Here is a 27366-nt window from a genome sequence, read left to right as displayed (position 1 = left end):
AGAAGGGGGTAGATTATTCCGGTGGAGATTGCACTAACTGGAGGGACAGGGACATGGTATTTCTCAGGAGCTGCTCTGCCTGTTTCTGTTTCCCGCTGAAGGGCAACCCTTTTTTGCGCCAAGAGCCGGGAAAGTCTATTCGCCACACACCCCACCGAGCGAAAAGACAGAACAGCCTTCCCCCGCGAATCTGAGGGGGCGGGAGCGCGGGAAGCGCCGCCAGGCTCCGGCCTTGCCCCCGCCCCTCGACGCATGCGCACGGGGCGCCCCCTGGCGGGCCGCGGGCGCTCCGCCGGACCCGCCGCGGCGGCACGGGCAGCGCAGGTGAGCGGGGCGGGCACCGGGCGGGTACCGCGGGGCTCACCCCGGCTCTCACCGCACGCCTCCCCTTCCTCCGCACCCGGAGGGCTCCATCCCACCCCGCACCCTTTCCCCGCCGTCCCACGCCGTCGTACCGCGCTCGTACCGCCATGGCGGCTCCCCCGCCCTTATGTAACGCGCGCCCTGCCCTCAGGTTCCTCTCAGTGTCCCGGGAGCGGGCTCGGCGTGGCGGGCGGTGTCGCGGTCTCCCCCTCCTCGCAGCAGCGCCGAGGGCTCCGGCCCCCGGGGCACTCCCGCTAGGGCGGGACGGCCCGGAGCCGTTCCGGGAGGGCCGCGGGACCGGCCCGGCTTCGTCCTCGCCCACGGGCATCGCCGCGATCGGGGCCAGGGAGCTGGAGCGAGCGCCGGTGTGCGGGGAATTAAGGTGGAATCGGTGCAAATGGTTGCGAGGGCGGGACTGTGCTTGGAGAGTCCAGAGGCAGCGCCGTGGCCGGGCTCGGCATCAGGGGACTTGGGCTGCGGGGGCATTCACAGAGAGAGCCCCGGCAGCCGTACCATCCGAGAAGGAGATAAATTAAAGGAGTTAATTAAAAATTAACTGAGCCGGGATTCCCCGCGTTTCAGGCTGCTCCATGTGGAGACCGCAGCCAAAGGTAGTGCCTTAGACAGCCCACTATTGGCATTTTGTAAAGGATAAAGAGTAGTCACTTAGCTTAACGCTCAACAAATATTTTTGTTTAAAAAAAACCAAAAAAACAAACCAGCAAGAAATTGCCGATTGTTACTGGGGAGGGCCTCAGGAGTTCCTAGCTTCTCCTTCTTTCTCAAATAAATAAGAATTTAAGATGTCACAGCTCCCCCGGCCCTTGGAACTGTCTGCTGCTTGACTTCCTCCTTTGGTAGGTTCCCCTTTTCCATTTGCACTCAAGACAATTGCTTACTGGCCACTGGGAAGTGTATTTGTGTTTCCTCCTGTGCCTTAGTCATTCCTGTGTGACCTACACTTGTCAGAGTTACAAAACTCAGAGAAACCCGGCTTTCTGCAATGTTTGCAAAGGCTTCTGCAAGGATAATCTAGAAACAAATCACACTCTGGAGAAGTACCACAACAAGTAAAATAGCTCATCAAGTGTTGTCAGATTAAAACCACAACAGACGTGTCTCATATGTCTTTGCTGGAGGTGGAGGTTAAGTTGCAAAAGGTTCAGCCACCTTCAAGCAATGTAGTTTGAGGTTTTTGAGTTAGTTTGGGCTGAGTCCTCTGTAATCTCTGCAAACTCTTGTGCTGTGAAAGAAGTGTGACTGCATTGTACCTGGCAAGGTTGTGCATGGGGTTTCTGTGCAGTGTGCTCATAACCTCATTTATTTTTTTAATTGTTAGTGGAATGCCAGTAGCCTGGCATCCAGTTTTCTAGTTGGCTGTTTATTTGTAAAGGCAAATGTAATCAGTGTGGTCACACAAAGACAGGATCCTTGTGTAATGGCTGCCAGTAATTTGATGCAAGGCAGCGCAGCACCACCTTAGCCAGTGCTTTAGTTCTTCCCCAGCATGTTTCACCAAACAGATTTTTGTAATAATAATTTCCTGCATTGGTTGCAGCATCTTGGGTTCTGAAGCTGTTTGTCTTGTATTACCTCTGCCACCTCTGGATTTCAGATTTGGAAGGAGCCTTGCAGCTCTGGGACAAAAGGAAGGTAATACTGCTTTATGGTTTGAGCTGTTTTTCTTGTTAATCTCAGCTCTAAATGAGAGCATGTGATGGTGGTTGGCAGCTGAGGCAGAGAGTCCTGGGAGGAAGGGACTGGTGTGTGCATGGGAAGTATTGTTTGGCTACATTTCTGGAATGCTCTAGTGGATACCATGCCTTGATTTACATGTTGAGGATAAAGTTGAATCATTAAAATCAAAAATCACAGACAAAAACTCTGGCTAGTTAAAGTTAGAAAGTTTATTATGCTGGGCAGGTGACATGGATGGGATCATCCCTGAAATGTGTGACCGCATCACACAACGAATTTTGCCTTCTGTTTATTTCCCAGAATAATACATAAGCATAACCCCAGCACCTCCCATCCCCACTTTGTATTAAAATGAGGTTATTAGTGCTTCATGTGTGTGCATTTCTTCTCTTGAATTGGGTCAGTGGTCCCAAGGATGAAGTCCAGAAGGTCTTCATCAGGGCTCTGTGGCCCTCTGGCATGATCCAAGGGCCCTGCTTCGTGATGGATTAACACAGAGTCCAGGTGCTGGGCATTGTTCTACTGGTTTCAGTATGTTCCATAATGGTTCGCCTGCTCCACTTCCTTCTGTAAATAAGCTCTAATAATTAGCTTTAGCTTAAGCATCTAATAATCATTAACTTATCATTAGTGTATCTAACTTCAATATGAATTGGTTCTAACCCTCAGCTAGAATCTTAAATTTTTAAAATCATAATTCAAAGGAAGCTGCCAAATGACTTAGAAATAATTTTACTCTCTGTTAATACTTCCTGGGAATGGCTGAACTAAATGCTGCTGTGGAGACTATTAAACTATTTTAATATGGTCTATCATAGTGCCTCCCCTTGGTAAGGGACTGTTGTGTTCTTGTGAATGCAGTAGGCTAGTTAAGTTTTGTATCTATCCATCAGCACTTCACTGTGCTCCCACTGCACTGGTTTTCAGTGGTTTTTATTTTGTGGTCTACTTTTCAGGACTTCCAAAATTTACATTGTGTAAATAATCCTTGCCTTAGTTACCCCTGTATCTGCAAAGCAGAGTCCTGCTTTGCTGTTTTGTGACTTGTGAGCGATTTTGCTGGTTGTTCACAAGTAAAAGTGAAGCATAAATAAATCATGGCATATGAGGGTTTTGTTTGTTTTTTTATTATGCAAAACTGAACAAAATTGTCAACCTGTCATTCTATAAATCCCCAGAGACAGGTGGCCTTTCTGGTGTTTCATGGAAGCTGGGATTAAACCTCAGGAGAACTTTACTGAGCACTGAATCAAAGCGAGCTGGGAAGAAGCTGTCTCAAAACAGCATGAAGAGACTGCCAGGAAGAATTATTTCCAAAATAAATTTTATCTATGTTTTTCATGCTATACAAAACACCTTTTTTGTTGCATTTTTCCAAGGAAGGGCAGTCCTCATTCACAGCTTGTGTGTCTGCAGCACTGATGGGATTTTCATTATACAAACTTATGAGAGATGGTGCTAGCTGTACCCATTTCACTGTTGCTGACCAGTCTGTGTGAAACAAAAGTAAAACAAAACAATAATGTCACTTTTTGCTGCAAAGAACCTTTGAAATGCTGAAAGGATTTAGAAACTGTAAATTAGTGTTGTCTAAGAAACTTTTCTATGTGTTGCTTTTTCTACAAAAGCAATCCTGGTGGTTTTAAAGAAGCTAAACCAGTTAGATGGGTGGTTTCTGACTTGTTTTTTCTTTCTTAAATAACTTTCTGCTGAAAAGTGCAGTAGGCTTAGGGTTGTAATACAGTGTGTAATTTGAATGTTCCCATGTTTTCCAGCCTTGTCTAATTTGACCTAATTAGCGTGGGCATCTGAACAGTTTTGCATAATGTTTCCGCACAATCTTTAATAGAATTAAAGATGAGAAGGGAGAATGGGAGAGAACCGAGGATTTTGTACACTATTTTATCATTACCAGCTTTTCCCCCTCCGTGTTCCTTCTCGATGGTGCAGCAGTGGCCAGCCTGGGCAGTGAAACAGCTGCAGGCACAGTCCCTGCCAAAGCTGCTGCTTGTCTGCAGTTTGCACTGCAGCTGCCTCCTGCCCTTCCCACCTCTCTCCCTCCCTAAAGGGTCTTCCTTAGCTCTGCCAGCTGTCCTCCCTCCAAACATTCAAGTTTTCTTAGCTCAACACAAGACAACAACTCAAATTTCTCTGTTAGCTGAATTAAACTGGAGGAGATCTTGTTGCTGCCTCTGCTGTTCTGATTTTGTGGGCAGCAGTGAGAGCATTTCCTTACCCACAGAGACTCACCAGGCTCTATGTTAGACAAGTTAGTTTTACACAGCCACACATACAAAGGGAAATTTCTTGTTTCCTTCAATTAAACTGCCTTTTTGGTTTTTGAGGGAGGCTCACCACCCTTCTTTGCACAGATGGTGATGTGATTTTAGTTCATCTTGGGGGTAAGTAGTCAAAATTACATACAGGATATTTGGGGAAACTTCATCTGTATCTTTATTTTTCCTGCACTTCTGCCACCTTTTTTCCAGCTTCTGTACCACTGATCATAAGCACTGTTGGATTTACAGGAATCATAATACCTCTTATCTGAACACTGCCTAGTTTTTGTTACAGCAGCAGTCATGGTTTTGCTTGTTTTATATCAGTGAAGTACCTTCCTCCCGTGTGTCAGACAAAGAATAAGGATGATCCCTTCTTTCTGGGACACTGCCTCTGGAGGTGCTCCACAGGGGAAAGGAGGCCATGTACTCCACTGTCTAGCTTGTGTGAGAAATAGCTACTCCCTTCTCCTGGTTTAGGAAGGTTTAATCAACCTTATCAAAAATACAACAAAAGACTGAATAGAGAAAAAAGGTTACGACGCCAGGAGCAAAAGATTTTCTCTGCCGTGTGCTCAGCCCCCTCACAAGGGAGGTTTCCCCTTTTTAACCCTTTAACCCCTCTTGAAGTTCTGTCCATCAACCCCTTCTTCACTGTCCAGTGGTGAAGATCTCTTCCTCAAATCCTGATTGGAGGTCAGGTGTCACCATAGCGACAAGCCAGCCCTGCCAGATGTCCCAAATCCAGCTGTCCCTTGATAACCACGTGAGGGGGTAAAATATAGCTATAAATCTATAAAACCTTTTAACCTGTATACATGATATTTGCCCATTAATTGTGAGAGTCAGTCATTGCATTACTCATCTATCACAATTGGCTCGTCCACCAGGATTCCTGGGATTTAATTTCATAATGGGGGAAAACAGAGTGATGTTATTCCTCTCCTATCACTGCCTAATGTTTTAAATTCTTTTTGCTTCAAAATGGAGGTATTTTATCTCTACTGAACACAAGTACTCAATGTGACTTGAAAAGTTTTACACTTCAGTTTAAGATTTAGCTAGAATGTCTGAATCAAAATCATGTCACTTTCAGATGTTACTGAATTCAGATGTTATCTGAATTAGAGCAGTTGTAAGATAGCTTTTTGTGCTCTGACCTCCCATCCTTTCTTGCTTTTATAAGTTTGAGGAACAGCTAGGAGGAGATCCTCAGTCCCTTGCCTGAGGGCCAGCACTCAGACTTTGGGGTCTGGAACAGCTTGAGAATAGCAGACATCATCAGTACTCCTAAATATTTAACTTGAACAAGAAAATTGCTGACTGGCTCTCAGCAAATGATGGTGAGCTGTAAAGATGTGTGGGATTTGCTTGTTTTGTTTGTTTTTCTTTTTTATTCAGACAGCTACTTCTTCATGGAAAGTGTCAAGTAGCTGTTCACAAGGATTGATAGATGATGTTATGAATGAGGCACTTACTTTAGTTCCCTTGGAGTCAGTCACTTGCTGTGATGGTCACTTATGCCCTTAATGTCATCAAAATATGTATACAGAAGACTTAATTGTCAAGGTGAAAAAGGGGACGTGTTTTAGAAGTTCTGAATGGCCAAGACAGTGTTTTGTTCTAGAAAGGAAAGACTCTGTGTGTGTATGTGTGGCATTCACCCAGGATGAAACTAACCTCAAGTAGTTGGATGTTATTGTTGAATTACTGTTGGTTTGGGGAGTAAATCTATAAAAGCTCATCTCTTAGTTTGTGGAGTTGAAATATACTAACCTTCATAATTTTGGTGCGATTTTCAGATTTTCAGAATTTAGTATCTTGAGTCAAGCGCTACTAAAATTAATTTCTTTTTTGTTTGAAATCTGAGAACAGAAAAGGCTTATGGCTAAAGATGAGCCCAAGCCAGTATTTTCTTTCAAATGAAGTATGGCTACAGCTGGTACTTTCTATAGCAGAGATTTGTTTAAACACTCAAATTGTGAGCTTCTGTAATTAAGACCAGTGGAAGATTTGGGGACAGATGTCTAAAAAGATTTGCATGACCTAGGTGTGTGACAGAAACAAGATGCTGAATTGGTGACTTGGGGGAAGAATAAAAATTTACCTGCCACCAAGTCTCATCAGAAAAAAGCTGCAGTATGTCAGTCAATTGCTGTCTGAACATTTCTGAAGGTTATATTACACTTGTTAATTTTTAACATGTTGCAGAAACTTCTTTTTACCTGAGGAACAGTAACTGACTTGTTCTCATGTTCCCATACACACATTTGATATCATAATACTGGGCACTCTCTCATAGATGTGATTTTCTTATCTATGGCTGTGTGCCTGAGTAAAGCCATTGGTTTCCTCTAGGGTAATTTCTAGTTTCTTCCCCTATGATATCAAGTGGGTACTTAGTATGTATCAAATATATAAATCCAAGTATGCACTGAAGTTCTTTTCTTACAGGCAAGAGCTCAGAGCATCTCCAAGACCTTTTTTTGCTATGAGTATGAGATATGGATGAAGAGCATTGCTTAAAATCGGTTATGTCTGGCTTTTGTACTGTTGCTTAGTTCATTTGTAGCACAAAAAATTCACCCCAACAGCACTGTTTTTTTTCTTAAGGCTCATGGGTTTTATGTTGGTGTTTACAGTGGCATATCCAGAATAGGTGAAATGTGCACATCAGCCTTTTTTACCTTGAGACACAGAACAGGTGAAAAAAGTCTGCATGCAGCTGCAGTTAAAGCAGGAAGGTAAATGTAGCATTTATGTCAGATGGAAAAACCTCATGGCTTGAGAGCTGTGAACTCTCATTTAGCAGTCTGGCAGTTCTGTCTGACAGCAGTGTCTTCAGTCGCTGTAGCAATGGTTGGATGTGAGTGAGCAGGGAGTGGTGAAGCAAAAGCGTCCATCAAAGACCAAAATGAGTTCCCTACAAGTGTTGGCTAGAGGTGCTGTATTTTACCTACATTATAGTGTTGAATGAATAATGATGCCTTTCAGCATCTCTGTACAGCATTTCAACGTCAGTCTTTTCCCTCTTGTTTGTTTGTGTTAATTTTTATAACCTCAGGAGATTGTGTCTGAAGCTCTGTGTCAGCTTCAGATCTCAGTGCTGTGGTGACCTCTTTGAAGGGCATTTTAAACATGAGTACCAGTCATGGAGAATTAATTTGAGAACCAAAATATCACAATGAACTAGAAAAATGCCTTAGTAATTTGTCAAATCTGGTATAATGAAGCTAAGTTTTCAGCAGAAAAAAGTATTCGTTGCTATGAAATGTGTAAAGATCCCATGACCAATAATATCTTTGAGCTAATTTGTAGTTTTGGAAGAAGTAAGGTCTTTCTCTTAAATATCTTTTAAAGGAAGAATACTTACCTCACTTAAAGCACCACAGGCAAATATTGCATGTTTGATCTCACTTGAACCTGCCTGGCCCAGTGCAGCCACCAGCTCTGTCCCCACACAGGATGCTGCTAGCAGCGACCCTGTGACCTACAGCAGGAGCAAGTGCAGTTGCCTCAGGTCACTTCCTGCCTTTTCTCCAGTACTGATGCATGAAGAGCTATAAATTTAGTAAGAGACATGGACACTTCCAAAATCTCCCAAAGGAAAATCAGTTCTGCTCCCAGACATGTGACTTAATTTTTTATTGCAGAAGAATTTTTTGTTCTTTTGGCCAGTCCACATCCTCCAACACCAGAGTCCATGAGCAGAAATCCCTGAATTATAGCAGTCAGCTCTTAGCATAGAATGAAGAATGAATGCATCATAAATTACTAGGAAGCCATGAAACCAAAGGTGGCTTATGAAAGACAGGGAGAGTTACTTTTTACACAGGCAGGTGGTCATAGGACAAATGGGAGCAGTTCCAATGAAAAGAGGAGAGATTTAGATTAGACGTTAGGCAGAAGTTTTTGCTGTGAGGGTGGTGACACTGGAAAATGTTTCCAAAAACACTGCAGATACCCCATCCCTGAAGGGTTCAAGGCCAGGGTGGATGGGGCTCTGAGCAACCTGGTCTAATGGAAGGTTGGAACTGTATAATCTTTTAAGTTCCTTTCCAACCCAAACAATTGTATGATTCTGTGGTACGTATTTACCTTTTTTTTTTCATGTCTTTATCAAGAAATGTGGACAACAAGTGCATAAATAATGGCTTTTCCTAAAGGTGCCTACATAGGATTCCTAGCTGTGGGTCTCTTTTTTGGTCCCTTCACCTCTAACCTTCCCCAAGATCATAGGTAGTATAATAATGTAATTGAAGTGTTACGTGCTAGCATTACCTAATGTCTCGTTTTCTTTTTTTAGGTGTGTTTTTGAACAGGAAGATGAACAGAACTGAAATTTAGGACCCAACTCCTGATGAGCTGGACTTTATCTTGGCAGGAGTTTTTGGAGACTGATGCAGTGACAGCCAATGGCTTCAGAATCCATGGTTCCTGAGCAGTCAAAACAACAGCTGATAAAGGGAAAAAGGCGGCAGCAGCAGCAGCAAACTCAGCCTTCCATCAGTGATGAGGATGTCTTCGTGTTTGAGGCCAACGAGGCTTGGAAGGATTTTCACAGCTCTCTTCTTCACTTCTTTGAAGCTGGAGAGCTCTGTGATGTTACACTGAAGGTGATACTTGCCACATATCCTTTGCATGTATCAGTCTGAAGATTCAGCTGCAGATAAGTGTGTTGGGAGTTGGCTGTGAATATTGGCAAGGGTGTGGAAACCACAGAATACCTCTTGAATCTGAGACATTTCTAGAGATTCTAGAGGTTTTTTCCTTATTTAGGAAGTTTACAGCTGAAATGAAAACACCTAAAATATTGATAATCTGAGAGTGGAAGTACATGACTTTGAGTTTATCCAACTTGCCTTCTCAGAAGTTCCCACAGTTGGTCGCTATTTACTGTGCAGTTCCAGCCACTTGTAGCCTCTTTCTTCTCAATATACTTTCATCCCCAGTTTTAGCTCCATGTCTGCATTTTGTGTTGTTTTGCTAGATTCTTCTCAGCAAACAGGATTTCTGGAACAAATCTAACTTCCATCATTCTTCAAAGAAAGAAGGAAAAAAACCCCCAGATGGTTGTGTTCTGCAGCTGATCAAAGAGTAAAGAAAGAGAGGGGATGAAGCAAATTTTATGATTCTTTCATAGCATTGCTTTAAGGCATTATTTGTTAACACAGCTGTATATTACTTATATCTTGATTACAATAAACTTGTATTTAGCATACATAGAAGTGGGTGCCAGCACCTTTGAATATTGAGTATTGCTTAGCTAAACAACTTACTAGTTCAAGATAATTATTTAAGGAATGAAGCACAGTTCCTAAACCAAGAACAAATGACAGATACCTTTAGGAGAAATTGTTAGCCTGCTACTTAGACTGTTAGATATGAACAGGGATAATCTTTGACAGATGCTTGTCCCTGGTGTTACCAACCCTCCTCATCCCTTTTCTTGTTGACCTCATTCTTACCTTCCTTCCTTTCCACCTACTCTTGCAGAAAAAAAAGGCAGAAAGTCTTATTTTATAAGTATAGTTCAATGTATATTCCTGCTATGGAAACTTGCCTTGGAAAAAACACTTTACAGGGGCTGCAGTTTAACTTTCCCTAAGGTAGGCTTGTATTAATGTTCACCTGAATGATCTGTGTGGAGCTATTTTGGTAACTTAAGAATGTTGGATGACATGACTTGGCTTCCAGTGAAGGCCAGAGCAACCTGTGGACATACATCTTACTGTATGGCTTCCCAAATGAGGGATTTCCAAGTAACTGTGACCTATGTACTTGAATTAGAATTTTCAGGGGGGCGCAGTTTTTCTTCCTGTAGTGCTCAGGTCTCACTCATGTTGTAAGAATCATCAGATCTCTACTGAACTTTCTGCTTTTGTGTGTGACCTGAGTTAGTGAGCAATTCTAGCGTTGCTTTTGTCAGACCAATTATTGTTTTAACTGCTGCTCTTAAAATATGATAGTAACTGGAGGGGAACTCTGATTTCCAGATAGCAAGAACATGCTATATAAGGTCTCCCTGCCCATGGCAGGGGGTAGAATGAGATAACCTTTAAGGTCTCTTCCAACCCAAACCATTCTGTAATTTAAAATTAAGCAGATTTGGGTAACATAGTAAAGCCACTGAATTCAAAAGCAAGGTTTAGAGTGTGGGATGATGGGCAGAATTAAAGTGTCTGAAGGTAAGAATGGCCTCAGACCTTTCCCTGGTACAGCAGACCACTAGTAGCATCTTTCCGTATCAATGTGGTAGTTAGTTGGAGTGCTGATGGTGTAACAGTGATAAGCTGTGAGAGCACTCAGGAAGACTCCCTCTGCTCCAAAAGTTAAATTCTGGAATTTCACCTACTCTCCTGCTGCTGTCATATGAACAGTCTTAGAAGGCTGTTAGAAGGTGAAGAGTGGCAGATGAATACCATCTGCTTTTCTCCTGGTGGTTTGCTTTTTGTTCATTTTGTCGGTCTGAATTGTTCTTTCTGGGATGATCTCACACTGAAGAATCCATCTTTTCCTCTTTTTTAATCTGCGTACTCTTTCTTGTGTGTTTGCTTTCTGTAGTCAGCTCACTGCTCACCAGATAGGTTACACTTGTGTTGATCATACTCTTTAAAAAGCTAAGAGCAAGTGAGCATTGAATCACAGCTAGAAAAAAACAAAAATATCCTTTATAATTTAGTATCTTTTCTCAAATGCACAACAGCTGTCTGTAATGCCTTCATCTGAAAGTGAACATGAAATTTGAGTCTGTCAGGGAAACTGGTTGCTTATGTCAGCCAGGTATCCCTTTATGTTAGTGCAGAGTGACAAAGAAAGCACTCCTGGAACACATATAAGAAGTAGATTGTTCATTTCTTTTCAATACTTAGATTCTTTTTTAATGTAGTGGAATTATAGAATTTTGTACACAAACAGCTTATTTTACTTTTTCTGATCAGAATTTTGAGAAATACCTTTTCTTTATGGGGAGTACACTGTCTTTTGTGGGTAAACATTCTAAAAATATTGAAGTGATTGGTAACTTGTAGTCACCCCTGAAATGGCTGTTATTCCATGCTATTCCTGTGTTTTTACATGAATTTGCTTCTATAAACATCAGTTCTTCAACAGTAGTTGAAGTCCAGAAGTCCAGAAATCTAAATTTAGTAGTCTAAAAATGTCCCTTTCTAATTTGACCCCCTTAAAGTCTCTAAGTACATATAAAATAAGTGTCTAGCAGTCTCCTCCTGTCCCCAAGATGCATCTAGAATATTTCTAAGGATATTTCATGAGGCTTTTAAAGGAAGGCAAGTTCAGTGCATCACTGCTATTGCTTACCTGTGTTACTGCTTTGCTCTGCTGTCATGGCCAAGCTACAGCTTAGAATTTCTTGGGATACTTGGATGTAATGTCAGAAATACAGCACAAATTGGGTTAATTTGAGTGGACAAAATACATAGAGTCCAGAATTCTTATTTCAGTTTCACTGTTCCTGCTTTCACAGCCAAAACTGATGTTCCAGTAAAGTATTGAGGGTTTTTTGTTCTTTTCTCTTTCAGGTTGGTTCAAAGCTAATCTCCTGCCACAAACTGGTGCTGGCTTGCGTTATCCCGTACTTCCGAGCCATGTTTCTTTCGGAAATGGCTGAAGCCAAGCAGAAGCTGATTGAGATCAGGGACTTTGACGGCGATGCCATCGAGGACCTGGTGAAGTTCGCGTACTCCTCGCGGCTCACGCTGACGGTGGAAAACGTGCAGCCCCTGCTGTATGCCGCCTGCATCCTGCAGGTAGAGCTGGTGGCCAAGGCCTGCTGTGAGTACATGAAGCTGCACTTCCACCCCTCCAACTGCCTGGCAGTCAGGGCGTTTGCCGAGAGCCACAACCGTGTCGACCTGATGAACATGGCCGATCAGTTTGCTTGTGAACATTTCACAGAAGTGATGGAGTGCGAGGACTTTGTGAGTGTGTCACCACAGCACCTCCATAAACTCCTGTCCTCCAGTGACCTGAATATTGAAAATGAAAAGCAAGTTTACAGTGCTGCTATCAAGTGGCTGCTGGCCAATCCACAGCATCATGCTACGTGGCTGGATGAGATCCTTGCACAGGTAGGGCAGACCGAGGTACCAAGTCCCTGTCTCATCACTGGTTTAGTTGTGTAATCACCTTTTTGTAATTGGGTAGATCTCAAGGTGAAAAATGCTCTTAGGTTTTGGTGCCTTGTCCGGTATTCAGAGTTGGGAATTGACAGTGGAAGCAAGTTAGAGTTCTTGAATACAGGAGGGAAGTGATATTCTCCTGTTTCTGTAGGGAGAAGAGTACTCAGTTTATGCTCATGGCTGGGAGGTGGGGAACCAACAAAAAGCTACATCTGTGGTTGAGCAGAAATGTTTTATACTGACACAAAACAGAGAGAATATAAATCCATCACTTCACTTGGCTTGCCACTCCTACAGCCTGATATGCTCGCTGTCCTTGCTGTTATGTATTTGTACTTAAGAAAGGAGGCAAAGCTGTTGCGCTTTCTTACATGGCTGGGAAAGGAAACTAAGAGAGATGTGTCACATCAAGTTGTGTCACAGTATTTGAGACAGATGTGGAGAGCCTGCACTGGGAAGAATTTGCATACCATGTGCTGCAAAACATTCCATGTGTCTCAACAGGTAGGATTGGCTGGGCAGTTTTAGTTGTCACTGAACTCTAACTTGATTATTTTGCATTTGGCTGAATTGATAATATTGGCATTATGTGAGTAAGGAGAGGTCCCCTGAGATGCTGCTGTCATTGTCTTCATGAATCATTTTTCACATTTCCTAGGAAAAGATCACAATGGTCTATTAGCTGTCTTCCAAAAACCTTCAGTTTCATCTAGACTAGCATGAGGTTTTTGGTACAAAACCCCCTTCTTTATTATGCTATACTTAAACTTACAGGCAATATAATTAAAGATTTTTTAACAGAAATTTATATTTATTGCCCACTTATGCTAGCAGATGAGATTAACAGTTGTATTCTGTTGATGGAAAGCAGAGACTAGATTCAAGCAAAGAAAAAGTAAAACCCTTCTTGTAAATATGGGCTGTTTCCAGAGCATATGGAGACATTGGTTAACTTGGACATTACTGCCAGCAGAAGACATGCCTGGGCTTCTAGACAGTGATTATCTATGTCATATTCAGCCTTATGGGTTTCAGTGTTATAATGAGGTTCTGAATTTAACAGCCTGGAGTTCTTACCATGTCACTAACCTCAGGAGCCTGTCAGCAGGGCTACAGTGGTGCTTTAAAGTAGCCTCAAATAAGCTGGGCCAAAATAAAGGAAAAAGTGGGACTGAAAGCAAGGAGGTGAGGAAGAACGGGTAGAGACACATGCTTGCTTCAAGACAAAGATTCTTGTCAGTGCTATAACAGCCCCATCCTGCTGCTCTGAGAAGCACTGGAGGTACTGGACATCTGCACCATTGCTGTTGAGCCAACTGAGAGCTGCTTGACAGTGTTGACTCCAAACCTTAGGAGGTCAGGTGGAGATTTGCTTCCGTTCCCCCCACTAACATCTGTCCCACCTTTGCCTCTGATTGTACTTTGTATTCTGCACTGTTTGTCTTAAAAAGAAGGATGAAAGGTTTGCTAAAATAAATGGCAGGAAGGATTTAGAGAAGGAAACAATTATTACTTTTTTAAAGTAATATTTATTACTCTCAATTATTACTCTCTCAATATTTACTGCTTTTTTTTAAGCGTGAAGTCTGCCAAGTCTGCTTTAAAGAAAGGTGTTACTGGACTAGCAATACCTCCTTTATAGACACTTAGTTCATGGTGACTGTTTCCTTTTTGACTTGCCACCCAAAGAAAATGAGCCATTTTCCAATGAACAAGCCCTCTTATACTGGCATGGCAGTGAGCTGAAGATTCATACCCAACAGCAGACTAATCTGACAGAGCCCGGGTAAAGCTGCAGGTGCTGCCTGCATCACACTGGGCGGGTGCAGGTGCACCATGGGCAGCAGCTCGTCTCTTTCCTCAGCACAGCTGGGCCAAGGGACACTTCTCCAGTGTGGCTGAAATGCTAATGGTTGTAGCAAATATTATCACTAGAAAGAACTGTTCATATCACTGTTGTGTGGAGCAACTCTGAGAGCTGCTGTCCTTATTGAGAAGTGTGGGGCTGCCGACCGGCTCACTCCGGAGTTGCCGGCTGCTGCATGTGCAGCACTGCATGGTGACAGCAGCTCAGCCATTTTCTCCAACTGTGTTCATTTTTATGTCAGGTACGGCTGCCTCTCTTGCCCATTTCTTTCCTTATGGGTGTTGTGGCAAAGGAAGAGATTGTCAAGCAGAATCTAAAATGTAGGGATTTGCTGGATGAAGCAAGGAACTACCATCTTCACCTGAGCAGCAGGGCAGTGCCTGACTTTGAGTACTCCATTCGCACAACACCAAGGAAGCAGACTGCTGGTAATTAAATGTGTGTCTGGTTACCCAGTAGGGAGTGGTGTGGAGAAAAAGCAGCACATCTGTGCAGGTGTCTTGATATCAAAGCAGGTTTAGCTTGATATCGAGGGTTGTTAATGACTTAATGCAAAATTGGCAAAGCCATTATGTACCTCTTTGGTATTTCGGTAATGTGCTGCATTTTCCTAGCAGAACTTTAGCAGTCATTTTCTTTCTTTATCTGGATTAGCTCTATCTTTGTTAAAGCTAGAGCTGTTATGTATGTTATATGTATGTTATGACCAGGCAATCTGTTCAAAGCTGTACTGAAAACAGTGGACAGTAATCTTTTGGTGTTGAAGGTTGAGCTAACTTCTTTGGCTAACCAACACCAAAAGTGAGTGATGAATATTGACTGCAGATCATAATTTCTATATCATTATATTTAATAAACAATTTACCTCCTTAAGCCAAACCACAAAAAGCATATTTAAAATAGGCATTGTTTTTACAAGAGCATAGATAGCTAATTGCCATAGCAGTATGTCAAGCAAAGGCCAAAATCCAGTACCCAGTTATGAAGGGCAATGACTGTGCTCCTTGAAGTGAAATACAGCTTCCCCCAAACTACATAATTTCAGTTTGCTCTGCTGTACAATTGTTTTTGCCCATCCTCCTGCTAGTTCTCTGTAAGCCTGTTTTGTGTTCTCCAGGTGTGCTGTTCTGTGTCGGAGGCAGAGGTGGATCAGGTGACCCCTTCCGCAGCATTGAGTGTTACTCCATCAGTAAGAACAGCTGGTTCTTCGGCCCTGAAATGAACAGCCGGAGGAGGCATGTGGGTGTGATCTCTGTGGGAGGTCAGTAACCCTATTCAAGCAACCCCAGGCAAAAGGGACTTGTTTGCTCCTTTTGCAGAGTTGGTGCTTTTTACTAGCTGTACAAGAAGCAGACTAATTGTTTAATTGTTGGATAGTCTTCAGTTTAGTAAAGCTACTCCCCCTTTGAAAGAATGTTTGGTCCAGAGCCAATCTGAGACTGTGCTTATGGAAAAAACATTACTGGGAACTGACAGAGTAGGGCTGTTCAGACTTGGGAAGAGACCTTATTGTGGCCTTTCTGTACTTTACAGTCTTTTTAGTGGGGTTTCTTGTAATAGGACAAGAGGTAATGGTTTTAAACTAAGAGAGCGTAGATTTGAACTAGATATCAAGCAGAAGTTTTTTACAGTGAGGTTGGTGAAAACCTGGAACAGGTTGCCCAGAGAGGTGGTGAATGTCCCATCTCTGGAAGTGCTCAGGGTCAGACTGGATAGTGCTATAAGCAATCTGAAAATGAAAATGTCCCTGTTCCTTGCAGAGGGGCTGGACTAGGTGACCTTTAAAGGTTCCTCCCAGCCCAACTGAGCTGTATATAGCTTCTGGCCTTAAATAGGTGATTTTTAAAATCCATTTATAAAGGAATTGCCTTACACAGCAGTCGCCCAGAATTTGCTAGTACTCATACTAGCTCCCTTCCTACTTAAATCCATCCTGGAAGGTTACTAAGACCAGGTAAGCTAGGTCTTCCAAGAACAGACCTAGCTTCATTTTTGGGTCTCCATCTTCTGAAAACAGATCTGTGCAGTCCAGAGCAGCTTAGCACCAATAATGCAGCTTTCTCTTGTACTTAGCAACCCCTCTGTTGCTGCAGCAGAACAGAGATAATTTTTCTTCATATGAAATCTGGAGAGACTGGTACATGTGTCCAAACTGATTCGACCTGCAGTACTTAAATTATGGGAAGGTTTTTTGTTTACATCATCTCAAGCTTTGTATAAAAGTTCTCATTGGAATAGATTCCTGGTTATAAATATAGCATATAAAACTCTGATACTGAAAACATTTTAAAACTTGAACCTTTATTTGACCTCTTGGTCTCCACATAGGCAGGGATATTATATAAATGAAACTGAGATGTTGCCAAGCAATGTCTGTTTTAAAAGATGTCTGTGTGTTCAGGTAAAGTCTACGCAGTAGGTGGACATGATGGAAATGAACACTTAGGAAGCATGGAAGTATTTGATCCTCTCACAAACAAGTGGATGATGAAGGCATCAATGAACACAAAGAGGTACATGTGTCCCACACTCCAAGTCCTAGTCTGTGGTGTACCATTTCTTGCTGATGCTGAAAAACATCCTGTCTGTCCTGCTTTTTTTTGGTGTTTCCAAACTGTTCCATTTCTAGGAATTTCTTTCCCCTATTTTGGAGCTTTATGCTATGAATGTATCACCCTTCTGTTCTTTTTTTGGAGGAGCTGGCTTCTGGACCAGGGACATCTTCTGCTCCAGCTGTGCTTACATTCTGGTGTCCAGGGCCTTTCTGCTGTGCCCAGTAAACAACTTGGAACTGATGAACTGGTTCTGTGCAGTTTTTGCTCTTTTTAGAAATGAGTGAGATAACTGCCAGCATAACATAAGAAGTGAAATACTGCACAGTGAAAATGAAAAAAGTTAAATACTACAGCAGGAAAAAAAGCTGCCTATGTTTTTCACACAAAAGGCCAGAAACGTGCAATCTGAAAGTCAGACTTTGAGGACTGTTTTTTGTCTTGACATTTAAGTTTCTTATAAGGAGTTACTGGACTCACAGATCTGTATTTTTTTTTCTGCGGTTATTGAAATCAGTGTCCCTAATTCTGCATTCTATTGTGTTGTTTTTTGTTTTTCAAAGCATCACGTGCAAGTAGGAGTGAAATAATAAGTATGGCTTAAGTCTGAAAGCTATTTGTAGCTGTGACCTAGTTAAAGTAGAAGGCCCAGACTCCTAGAAGTGGCTTGCTCTACTTCTTCCATCCTGTCTCCACCCCAGGGCATAATCTCAGCAACAATCAGCCCTAGATTTCTGTGACATTTATTATTGAGTACCCAGGTAAATGAAAGGGCTGCTGTGCCTTGGCTACCTCCCAGCTCCACTCCTCCCATTCATGGAAGGCTTGGAATACTTAGTAGAGAAAAATGCCACCATGAAGCGGTGTCAAGTGGTGTCTGTGTTACCTGCTGAGGCAAAAGGTAAGGCCAGGATATTGCCACAGTGTTTGTTCTGTAGAAGGATTGTGCCTTCCTTGCTCCTGCCTCAGTATCTCTGAACCTTCCCTCTTTAATGAGACAACAGTGTTGTCAGTAACATGGTAGTTCACCTCACTTGGTGGTTGAAGCAGAAACTTAATGCTTTTATTCTAGACCTACTTTCAGTTTTATAATACTGATTGTAGTCTAATTGTTAGAAACAAATCTGACAACCATCTTAGCACTCAATTAAAAACCACCAGAATGGAAGAAACCAGAATTAAATCTTGCTAGAGTTCAGCTATTTAATATCCAGCACAGGTTTACCTTTTAATGTGTATTAGTATCACCCCCAATCATTCTCAAATGGTAGCAGCCAGCAATAGCAACAAAGTTTAACCCAGAAGGTTTTGGTTCATCTTCAGATTTAATAAAATAGAGAAATCATGTCTAAGACATTGCCATGTATCCAAATATGTGAGCAGAGGATTTGGCCTTAGAGTTGACATTCAGTGAAAAGGACACCTGTGTGCAGGGCCAGCAACATGATTTTCTATAAATGTCACTTTTAAAATTTCCATTGCTCTTTTCCCCCTGGTTTGAAGCAGGTGCCGTTCATGCACCATAGCAGTGGCTGTGTGGCTCCCTCTGGCTGAGGCCTTGCACTGAGGCGTTGCTGCTGTGCTTTCCTAGGAGAGGCATCGCCCTGGCGTCCCTGGGCGGCCCCATTTATGCCATTGGGGGCCTGGATGACAACACGTGCTTCGGCGACGTGGAGCGCTACGACATCGACTCGGACCGCTGGAGCACCGTGGCCTCCATGAACACTCCCCGCGGGGGCGTCGGCTCCGTGGCGCTGGTGGTGAGTCACTGCTGCTTCTCAAAGCTGCATCACCAGGCAGAGCACAAGGTCTGAAACTAAATGCAGCTGGTGGGTGTGAGCACTTCTAGTCATCAAAATCCTGTGCAAAAAGTGAGGATACTTGAGATAATACTTACAGCAAATTGAACTGTTTCAGCAGTTTTTGAGGTACTGGGAGGAGTACTTTTCTAATGATATGGATAGTGCTTCCTATCTCACTCAGCTGACAGGATTGTCACGGTCATTATGTTTAAAGGTACCAAATGCATGCTCTACTTTAATCCCCCCCATGCTCTGAAAAATAGCTGCAACACTACAAAACTGTTGCACTTCTTTCATTGGAAGAGATAGAATTTATGTTATATAATTAAACCTGTTGTTGGAATTCTTAAATGAAATGAATATACCACATTTTCATATATTTTTAACACTGCTTATGAAAAGCTGAGTAAAGGCAACTACATCACAAATAATCTTTGTACAACTGTTTTCCAGAACCATGTTTACGCCGTGGGTGGCAATGATGGTGTAGCATCTCTTTCCAGTGTGGAGAAATATGATCCCCACTTGGATAAGTGGATGGAAGTAAAAGAGATGGGTCAGCGAAGGGCTGGGAACGGTGTCAGTGAGCTCCATGGCTGCTTGTATGTTGTGGGTGAGTAGGGATGTGGCATTTTGTAGTGCTGCTGCTGCTGCTGCCAAGTGCTTGGCTTTGCAAGAGGCTGTTGTTGCTAGAGGAACTGGGAACAGATAGAGCTGACCTGTACTTGGTGTTCTTGGGCAGGAGAAGAATGCAAGCACAACCAGGTCATGCTTAAACGAAGGTACATTAGCAAGGAAATGAAAAGCAGCTCCTAACCCACATTTCAGGAGGCCTGATCTGTTCAGGACAGTAGATCTTTATTAGAAAATCCTCTCAAGACTCACTATTCTTGAGTTTTCTTTTAGGAAATGATTCTTGAGTTCATGTGCTTTCAAACATAACTCCAGTTGTGATCTGAGTGTAGACAGCAGTAGCTTTTTTTGCACTTACTCCACAGCTTCTTGTCTTGTGTGCTGGCTTGTATTTACCTGGTTTCCTGAGAGAGGAAGATGCCAAGCAGGTGTGCCACAGTGATAGTTTAAAAAACTCTGACTTGTGTATTATTGTAAGTGTTTAAATAGAATTTGAACAAAATGCTTCTCTTGACAGTTTCCCCAGCAAGAGGAATGCATCACTTAGTCTTATATGAAATTTTTTCTCCTACTCAAATATTTGCCAATGCTGTAATTTGAGAACTGCTAGAGTGTGTTTTGCATAAAGTAAAATAAGTTTGAGACCATCCTTTTACTGGTGTTAGGTTTCTTTCACTTCCAGTTGGGAAGCTGTTTTATTATAAATATGATGAATTCAGAGGGAAAAATAATAAAATTAGAATCCTTGCTACTTGAGTAGAAGAAAGTTATTGCTCAGCTGATGCTTGAGCAGTGAGAAGAGCGTGAGCTGTTAGATTAATTTGTAGGAGCTTGTAAAGTTCTGGTAAGGAGAGTGCTGGACAGGGCCCCCAAATGCTGAGAATGACCTGATAATGCCAGTTTTGGATATTCCCTGCACAGCAGTGCCAGAAGCTGACCTGTGGTGGTTGTTTGCAGGTGGGTTTGATGACAACTCGCCCCTGAGCTCGGTGGAGCGGTTTGACCCTCGCTGTAACAAATGGGAATACGTGGCAGAGCTCACAACTCCAAGGGGTGGTGTTGGCATAGCAACACTGATGGGAAAAATTTTTGCAGTTGGAGGTCATAATGGCAACGTGTACCTGAATACAGTGGAAGCATTTGATCCCATAGTGAACAGGTAATTTCAAATGTTTTGTTTGTCCTAATAAGACAAGGAAATCTGCCTGTATGAAAACATAGCAGTATAGAAGCAGTGTGCTGGAGGAGCCTTGCTGTTGTTTCCTGGTAATAACTGAGTCATATCCATGGATATCAATGCAGGACTGCTGCTTATATCACATGGGCAGTCTTGTAAATATTTAAGCACCTCCTCCTCCTCTGCTCCTCTCTAATCCTTGTTGTCGCCCTTTCATTCATTAACAATCTATATTCTTGTACTTGTTTCAGTCTCATTTTGCACTAAATGGGGTGCATTTTTGTGCAGAGCGAAGAGCTGGGCAGTGTAATAGAATTTCAGGCACAGAAAATACTTTCAGGTTGCTCATAAAGGGCAGGAACTTACTTTTCTTTTTCCCCTGCAGGTGGGAGCTCGTGGGCTCGGTGTCGCACTGCAGGGCAGGGGCAGGCGTGGCCGTGTGCTCCTGTCTCAGCAGCCAGATCCGGGACGTGGGCCAGGGATCCAGCAACGTTGTGGATTGCATGTGAGCTCTGCCATCTCCTCCAAATTCCAAAGGAATGCTGCAAGGGAGGCACCACAGAGCTTCTAAACACTGTGTTTTGTATGGTAGGTTGAGGAATAAATCCAGTACATTTTCTTTGTGAAAATGGTATTTTCTGCAACTGTAAAGCTTTTGGTGGCTTTCCATCAATAGTGATACAGAAAAGCCTGTGCAAACATGGAATAAAAGTGTGACCCACAAGAAGAAACCTGGAAGAACTGCAATCATCCCATTTCTGAGAAGCTACAATTTCAAAATCATTTGAGGCAGCTGTTGCAAGGACTCAATATTGAGCTGTAAATCAGGCATGTGGTAAGGAGAGCAGCAGCAGCTACTGCTACATGTTCTCTGGAGGACATTTCATTTAACTTATTTTCTGGAATGAAGTCTTAAATGTTTCCCCGTTGTACAAGAGCTTTGTAACAGAAGGTGTCTCTAGTTTTAGAGGTAATGACACCTCTGATGTACCCTGAGATAATTGAGGCAGAGAAGTTCACTGCTTATCTCCAAAGGGAATGCTGGCACCAGTGAAAATTACAGGGATTCTGTCTGAAAACTGTCTTTCAAAGTACTTTCTCAAATAATAAACTTATTAGAAAGCTGGAAAGATTCTTGACCTGAGTTTAGCCACTGGAATACTGCCATTCTCTAGTCTTCCATAAAATTGGTACTTACTACCCCCTTTCCAAAGGAGAGTTTCTGGTGGGGGGTCCTGAAGTAACCAGTATAATTTGTCCTATTTTGAGAGGATAGTGTGTAAAAATGTAGGCTTCAGTGGTGTTTTGAATCACCATTTTTATGGAAAATGGAAATGCATAATAAAATTTGTGGGTATTCTGTAAAACTTTTTAAGTGCAACACTGGAAGACTCGACTGATTTCAGTATCCAGTAGCAACTCTGGTAACATTTTTTTTTTAGTTACTTGCTCTTTTAAGGGAGCAGATAAATAACCTCAAAACCTTAAATGAATCAAAGAGAGTCAGCAAGAAAGATAATTGGGAATAAACCAGTACTTCCATCAAAAATTGAGATAGCAGCATAACGGCCCTGCATACAAAGATGTCTTGTTACACCATTACAAACCCTGAATCCCAAGTGAAGTCCTGCAGGAAAGACTGCAGATTCCTGTTCCTGCATCACCTTGAACAGACCAACAACTGACAATCCTTTGTGACCAAAGTTTCACAATTGCCAGGTTGTTCCAAATGCCCAGGAAGAGCAGTAAACTTCTCTGTATTCAGGACCTGGAGGAAGCAGGACAGCCAGAGTGAGGAGGCACAGTTGTGTTTTTCTGCTAAGTTACCATCATTTGGCTTTCCTGCCCAAAATAGCTTTGCACTTTGGTGTACTTTTTGCACCCAAAGGGAATGGTACTGTAAATAATGAAATATTGCAATAAAACATTTTTACTTCAAAGCACCTCATTTGTTGTATGTCTGTAGCATGCTGGTGCTGAGAAACAGCATTGAGTATTCTTTGGTTTCTGCAGTGAGCATTTCTCTACAGGAAGCTTCTTTGAGCAGAGAGAATCCTGCACTACCGCCATGGGCTGCACCACGCTGCTGCCCTCCTCACAAGGATGTGGTTCTCCTTGTGGCTCTTCACCTGACTCTGATGTGTGAAAAGGAGGAATAAAAGTTCCCTCTCTGGGACCAAATGGATGTCCTGGCTAACGTAAGCCCTGAGTTTACCAAATGGCCCTGACTGTGTAGTGGTTTTGCATGGGAGGCACTCAAAGAAGTGATGCAAAGAGAAAGCTGATACACCTGATACACTCATGTGAAAAATGAAAAATCATAGGAAATCTCTTCTTTTCTGGTTGAAAAGAGGTAACAGTGGCTGGGCTGGGTGCCCCTGCTGCAGGCCCGGCCCCCTTCTAAACCAAAACCACTCTGCTGTGAAACCAGGTAGCCTGGCAGTGCAGGTTGCCAGCTGATGCACTTCTCTTCTTGGTAGGGAAGTGTGGCACCCGTGGGTGCAGCCTGTGGGTGACACATGCATGTGAACCACACTGAGCACATGGCAGGCACCAAAGGGAGAAGCAGCAGGGAAATCAGGTAACAGCAAAAGCTCTGGGATTCTCTGCCGTGTGGGAAGAGCTGGAAGTCACATGGTGCTAGCTCTGAACAGGATCCTAAAACAGGCATCTCATTTGTATTTCAATGTACACCCCCGCTCCAACACTCTTGTCAGGGCTCTGGAGGTGTATCCCTAAGGACTGGCAAGAAAACTGCAAAGCAGGTTTATAAGGAACAGCCTGTTCCCAGAACAGTGGTGTCCCACATTGTTGATCTTGGATGGCACCACAGCTAAATAAATACATTTTGTGCAGAGCTGGTTTTAGAATCGCTATTGCTGGAAGTGTGCTAATGACGACAAAGTATAACAAGAAATAAAAATACAGAGTTACTGTGGTGACAAACTGCAGGGACCTACCTGCACATAAAGCTGTTGTGATTTGACACCTGTCCTGGCAAGGGACCATGATGACAAAAGAATTTCCCCTCCATTCCATGCTGAGGGACAGAGCAGCCATGCAGTGGTAGAAGGCCCTACCCCCCACACCTTATTTATGTTCAAAGGGGGTTGGGGTCCATGTGGTTTTACTATCCCAGCTTCAAATACTATTTAATTCTCCTCTTTCCCTATGGAATTGCATTCCTAATAGAGCCATTTGGACAGCAAACCTCTTTGCTTTTGATATCCTGCTAAAATACTCAGCTAAGAACAGAAGGTTTTAAAAGGCAAAGCATATGATACTTGTATTTTTTAAAATACAAACCAAATACATGTGTCCACTTCTATCAGAAAGACTGCAGACTTCCCTCCTGTGGGAACACCGGCTGTGTGACAGTGGTCACAGGGGTCCGAGGATGAGGGAAGAGATGAGGATCTGACTCCATGTTTCAGAAGGCTTGATTTATTATTTTATATATATTATATTAAAACTATACTAAAAGAATAGAAGAAAGGATTTCATCAGAAGGCTGGCTAAGAATAGCAAAAGAAGGAATTAATAACAAAGGCTTGTGGCTTGGACAGAGAGTCTGAGCCAGCTGACTGTGATTGGCCATTAATTAGAAACAACTGCATGACACCAATCACAGATGCACCTGTTGCATTCCACAGCAGCAGATAATCATTGTTTACATCTTGTTCCTGAGGTCAGGAGGAAAAATCCTAAGGAGAGGATTTTTCAGAAAATATCATGGCTACATTTCACCCTTTTTATTCAATTAAATTAAAAAGTGTTTGTAATTTCGTCAGCTGTGCCCATGCAGAGGAAAGAACGAACACTTACCCACTGGTTTCCAGAGTACATGAGCTACCAGATCTTTTCTATGGGATCACCACTTCAACAAGACCATTTCATCTGGACTGCTACCACCACCCTAACTACCAGGGTGTCAGGTTGTATTCTGACTGTGTCAGTGGTTTTTCTTTTGTATTTTGGTGTTTTTTTCCCTTTTTCTAATAAATTGTGTTTCTGACTTGGAGTCTCTCACTGGTTTGCTTTCAAACCAGAACAGTCATCTTGTTCATGTCCGAGAGTAGCCCCAAGGGAAAACACTGAGCATCTTTCCTAACCTATTGCAGGCCCCTGACCTGGCTCAAGGTTGAAATACAATGGATTTTTTTTTAATTTTCTGTTATTTCATGGAATCATAGAATGGCATGGGTTGAAAGAGACGTTAAAGATGGTTTAGTTCCAACCCTCCTGCTATGGGCAGGGACAACTCCAGGGACGAGGAGTAAATAAGGTTTGATAGGTAAAATGGGGAGGGGTAATATGGACCTTCCTTCCACCCATTAGAGCAGCTTATCCCTGAAATGCACTCAGAATTTTAATAGAATGAACATAAAAGGCCAATCCCTTGAAGATGCAGAAAGATCCAGCCTTAATCCTGGTGGTCCTGCAGGGCCAGAAGGCAGAATGACTCCAGGCAGGAGCACTTTCTGCAGAAACCCCTTTTGGAAATGTGGGCATTTTGCTGGTATTTATTGTTCATTTTCTTGACCCTCAAACCCACAAACAGGCATTTTACAAAGGGGGTACTGCTAAATCTGTGCAGACCTGTTCCTACATCATAAAATGATGTGGAGATAATTCTTTCTTGTAATCACAATTATTTTGGGATACCATCCTTCCCTCCACATTGGCACAGGTCTGTCAGAGATAGGGAAGGCATGTGACAGCAGCAGAGGGCTAAAGCAGACACACCACTGGGTGTGAGGATGGCAGGATGCTGCTGTCACACACCAGGAAATCTTTGTGTAGACAAGAGTGTCAACACACTGGACTAGCAGGGTGATAAATCAAGATTCCAGAATCTCTCACTGACATCAAGCATCTGTGTTTTATTGACTGTCTTATGACCATTACCAATAATTTGCTTTCATATTGCAATACTGTGACTTGAGCAGGTAGATGAGGGAATATGACTTTAAAAAGGAACCTGCTCATCTGTGTTTGAGGCACAATGAAACTACTTATGCAAGTAAAATTTCTTGTTTAACAGTTTTTGAACTTGATTCTAAGTATCTTGGATAAATAACATTGATCCAAAGCCCATCAAAGTCAACTGAAAGGTGACTGAAAAACTTGAAGAGTTTTGGGCTTTCCTTTTTTTTTTTTTCACAGAAGTGTGATTTCTCTGAAAAAATACCTTCTTGAGCCATACTGCAAGAATAATTCCCAAATAATCTTTGGGTAGAGAAGGGTGTGAACTGAACACACTGGTGCTGTGGATGCTGCCTCCACTGTTAGCATGGCAAGGGAGAAGTGCTTGCAAAAAGCTCATTTTTCCCTTTTGGATTTCCCTTGGCAGATTTCTAAGTCACTGGGCCTATCCTAGGGTGTGGCTGAGAGGGAGCCTGAGTCCTCTCCCACAGGAAGAGAGGGACCCTACTTTGGTACCAAATTCTGCTCTTGGACACTCACTGAGACCACCAGTGCTTACAGGCAAATATCCAAATAAAAATATGACTTATGTTCCCCATTCAGCCATTTATTTCCTCCTTTGTCAGAAGAGATTCCTTTCCCTGGAGCCTCTCAGACTCACAACAATGTCCAAGCAATCCCAAGGACCCGTTGCAGTTTTGTGTCTCCACCAACCCAAATGCCAAAAAGCAGCCAAAGGAGGAATCCCCCCCCCCTCAGTCCTATCCCTCCAGCACAGGAGACAGACAGAGCTGTTTCCAGCCACACTTTGGGTGTCATTGTGCCACCCAAACTTGGGTCTGACAAGGCTGAAACTGAGCAAGACCCTTAGTAACACAGTCTGAGTGCAGATTTCCTTGGCAGCAATAGGTGTGACAATGGTCCTGTGTCAGTTATTCATAATAGAGACATTTATAGACCATCATGACATGGGCCCATTCCGACAATTCATTGCACAATTCATTGCACTAGGTCATTTCATAGGCAGCTATCACACCTCATCCCTTCTTCTGCAAGCTAGAAAAGCATTACCTTCAAAAACCACACACTTTCCAAAAGTAACCAAAAGAACTTACAACTGTATTTAAAACAAAACAATGCAGGTGCTTTGCATTGAACAATAAATAAAACCAAAACAAAACTCTTTGTAAAGTTTCAATGGAACGGAGAACTTGGAACTATTTACATCCTGGAGACTCAATCAATCACTTGGTTCCAGTCTGGGTCACTGTAAATTCTGTCTCATTCCGTGTATGAGGTCAGACCAGCTTTTGGTCATATCACTTGGCTTTGTTCAGCAGAAAACTCTGGAACATAAGGAGGGAAAGAGAAAATATTTGGTTGGATTAATCCAACAAGCACACCTGGCAGAACACAATCAATGACTGGAGTGACTTTACTACAAGAGGACCTGCAAAACTTTTTGACTTTCAGCAGCTGCCTCTTTCCTGAGAGGATTTTTACAGCCTCCCAGCCACTCTGCCAGGTACATCATGTTTATATTCTTTTGCAAGTTTGCCAGCAGATCATGGCAATGCATGCCTTTGCCCAGAGAAGCCCACAAAACTTGGTGTTTTATGGAAAATGACACTGCAAAGGCCCCATGGGATGGCAGGTTACAGTTTTCAGTATTCCCGACTGCTTGCACCACAGGACAATGCAACACTTGTAATGACTAAAATGTGCAAGAAAAAATGTATCAGCAGCTCTAGGAATTTCTGTTGGCCAATACTGATTAAAGACCCAGCAAGGATTCAAAAATTCAAGTGCTGTTCAGCTGTAGCCAAGTGACTTAGCAAGTGCTTCCCTGATAGGGCAGCTCTCCCCATCCCTCCCTCTCTCTTTGCTCCCAAAAGTGCTCGTGAGGAAGCAGAAGCCTGGCTGCAGGG

At 42.8% G+C, this 27366-nt stretch overlaps 1 protein-coding gene across 4 annotated transcripts; it reads left to right on the top strand.

The window, feature by feature from the left end:
• Positions 1 to 266: 266 nt before the first annotated feature.
• Positions 267 to 22452, top strand: KLHL8 (kelch like family member 8). 4 transcript variants are annotated; one of them, XM_059470809.1, is made up of 11 exons: positions 267 to 324; positions 1922 to 2016; positions 8647 to 8956; positions 11882 to 12430; positions 14590 to 14776; positions 15466 to 15609; positions 16750 to 16861; positions 18492 to 18660; positions 19156 to 19315; positions 20293 to 20494; positions 20898 to 22452. In XM_059470809.1, the coding sequence occupies exons 3-11, from the start codon at positions 8756 to 8758 to the stop codon at positions 21019 to 21021; spliced, it is 1848 nt and encodes a 615-aa protein (XP_059326792.1). In that variant the 5' UTR covers positions 267 to 324; positions 1922 to 2016; positions 8647 to 8755; the 3' UTR covers positions 21022 to 22452. The 4 variants fall into 4 exon arrangements, with proteins under 4 accessions (XP_059326792.1, XP_059326793.1, XP_059326794.1 ...); XM_059470811.1 differs by lacking the exon at positions 267 to 324 and adding an exon at positions 1052 to 1220 and having other exon boundaries at positions 8725 to 8956; XM_059470808.1 differs by lacking the exon at positions 267 to 324 and adding an exon at positions 1052 to 1220.
• The last annotated feature ends 4914 nt before the right edge of the window (positions 22453 to 27366 follow it).

This window comes from Ammospiza nelsoni, chromosome 4, assembly GCF_027579445.1.
Source record: "Ammospiza nelsoni isolate bAmmNel1 chromosome 4, bAmmNel1.pri, whole genome shotgun sequence".
Taxonomy (NCBI): domain Eukaryota; kingdom Metazoa; phylum Chordata; class Aves; order Passeriformes; family Passerellidae; genus Ammospiza; species Ammospiza nelsoni.
The sequence above is the reverse complement of the archived record's forward strand: the minus strand, read 5'-3'. Positions and strand labels throughout refer to the sequence as shown.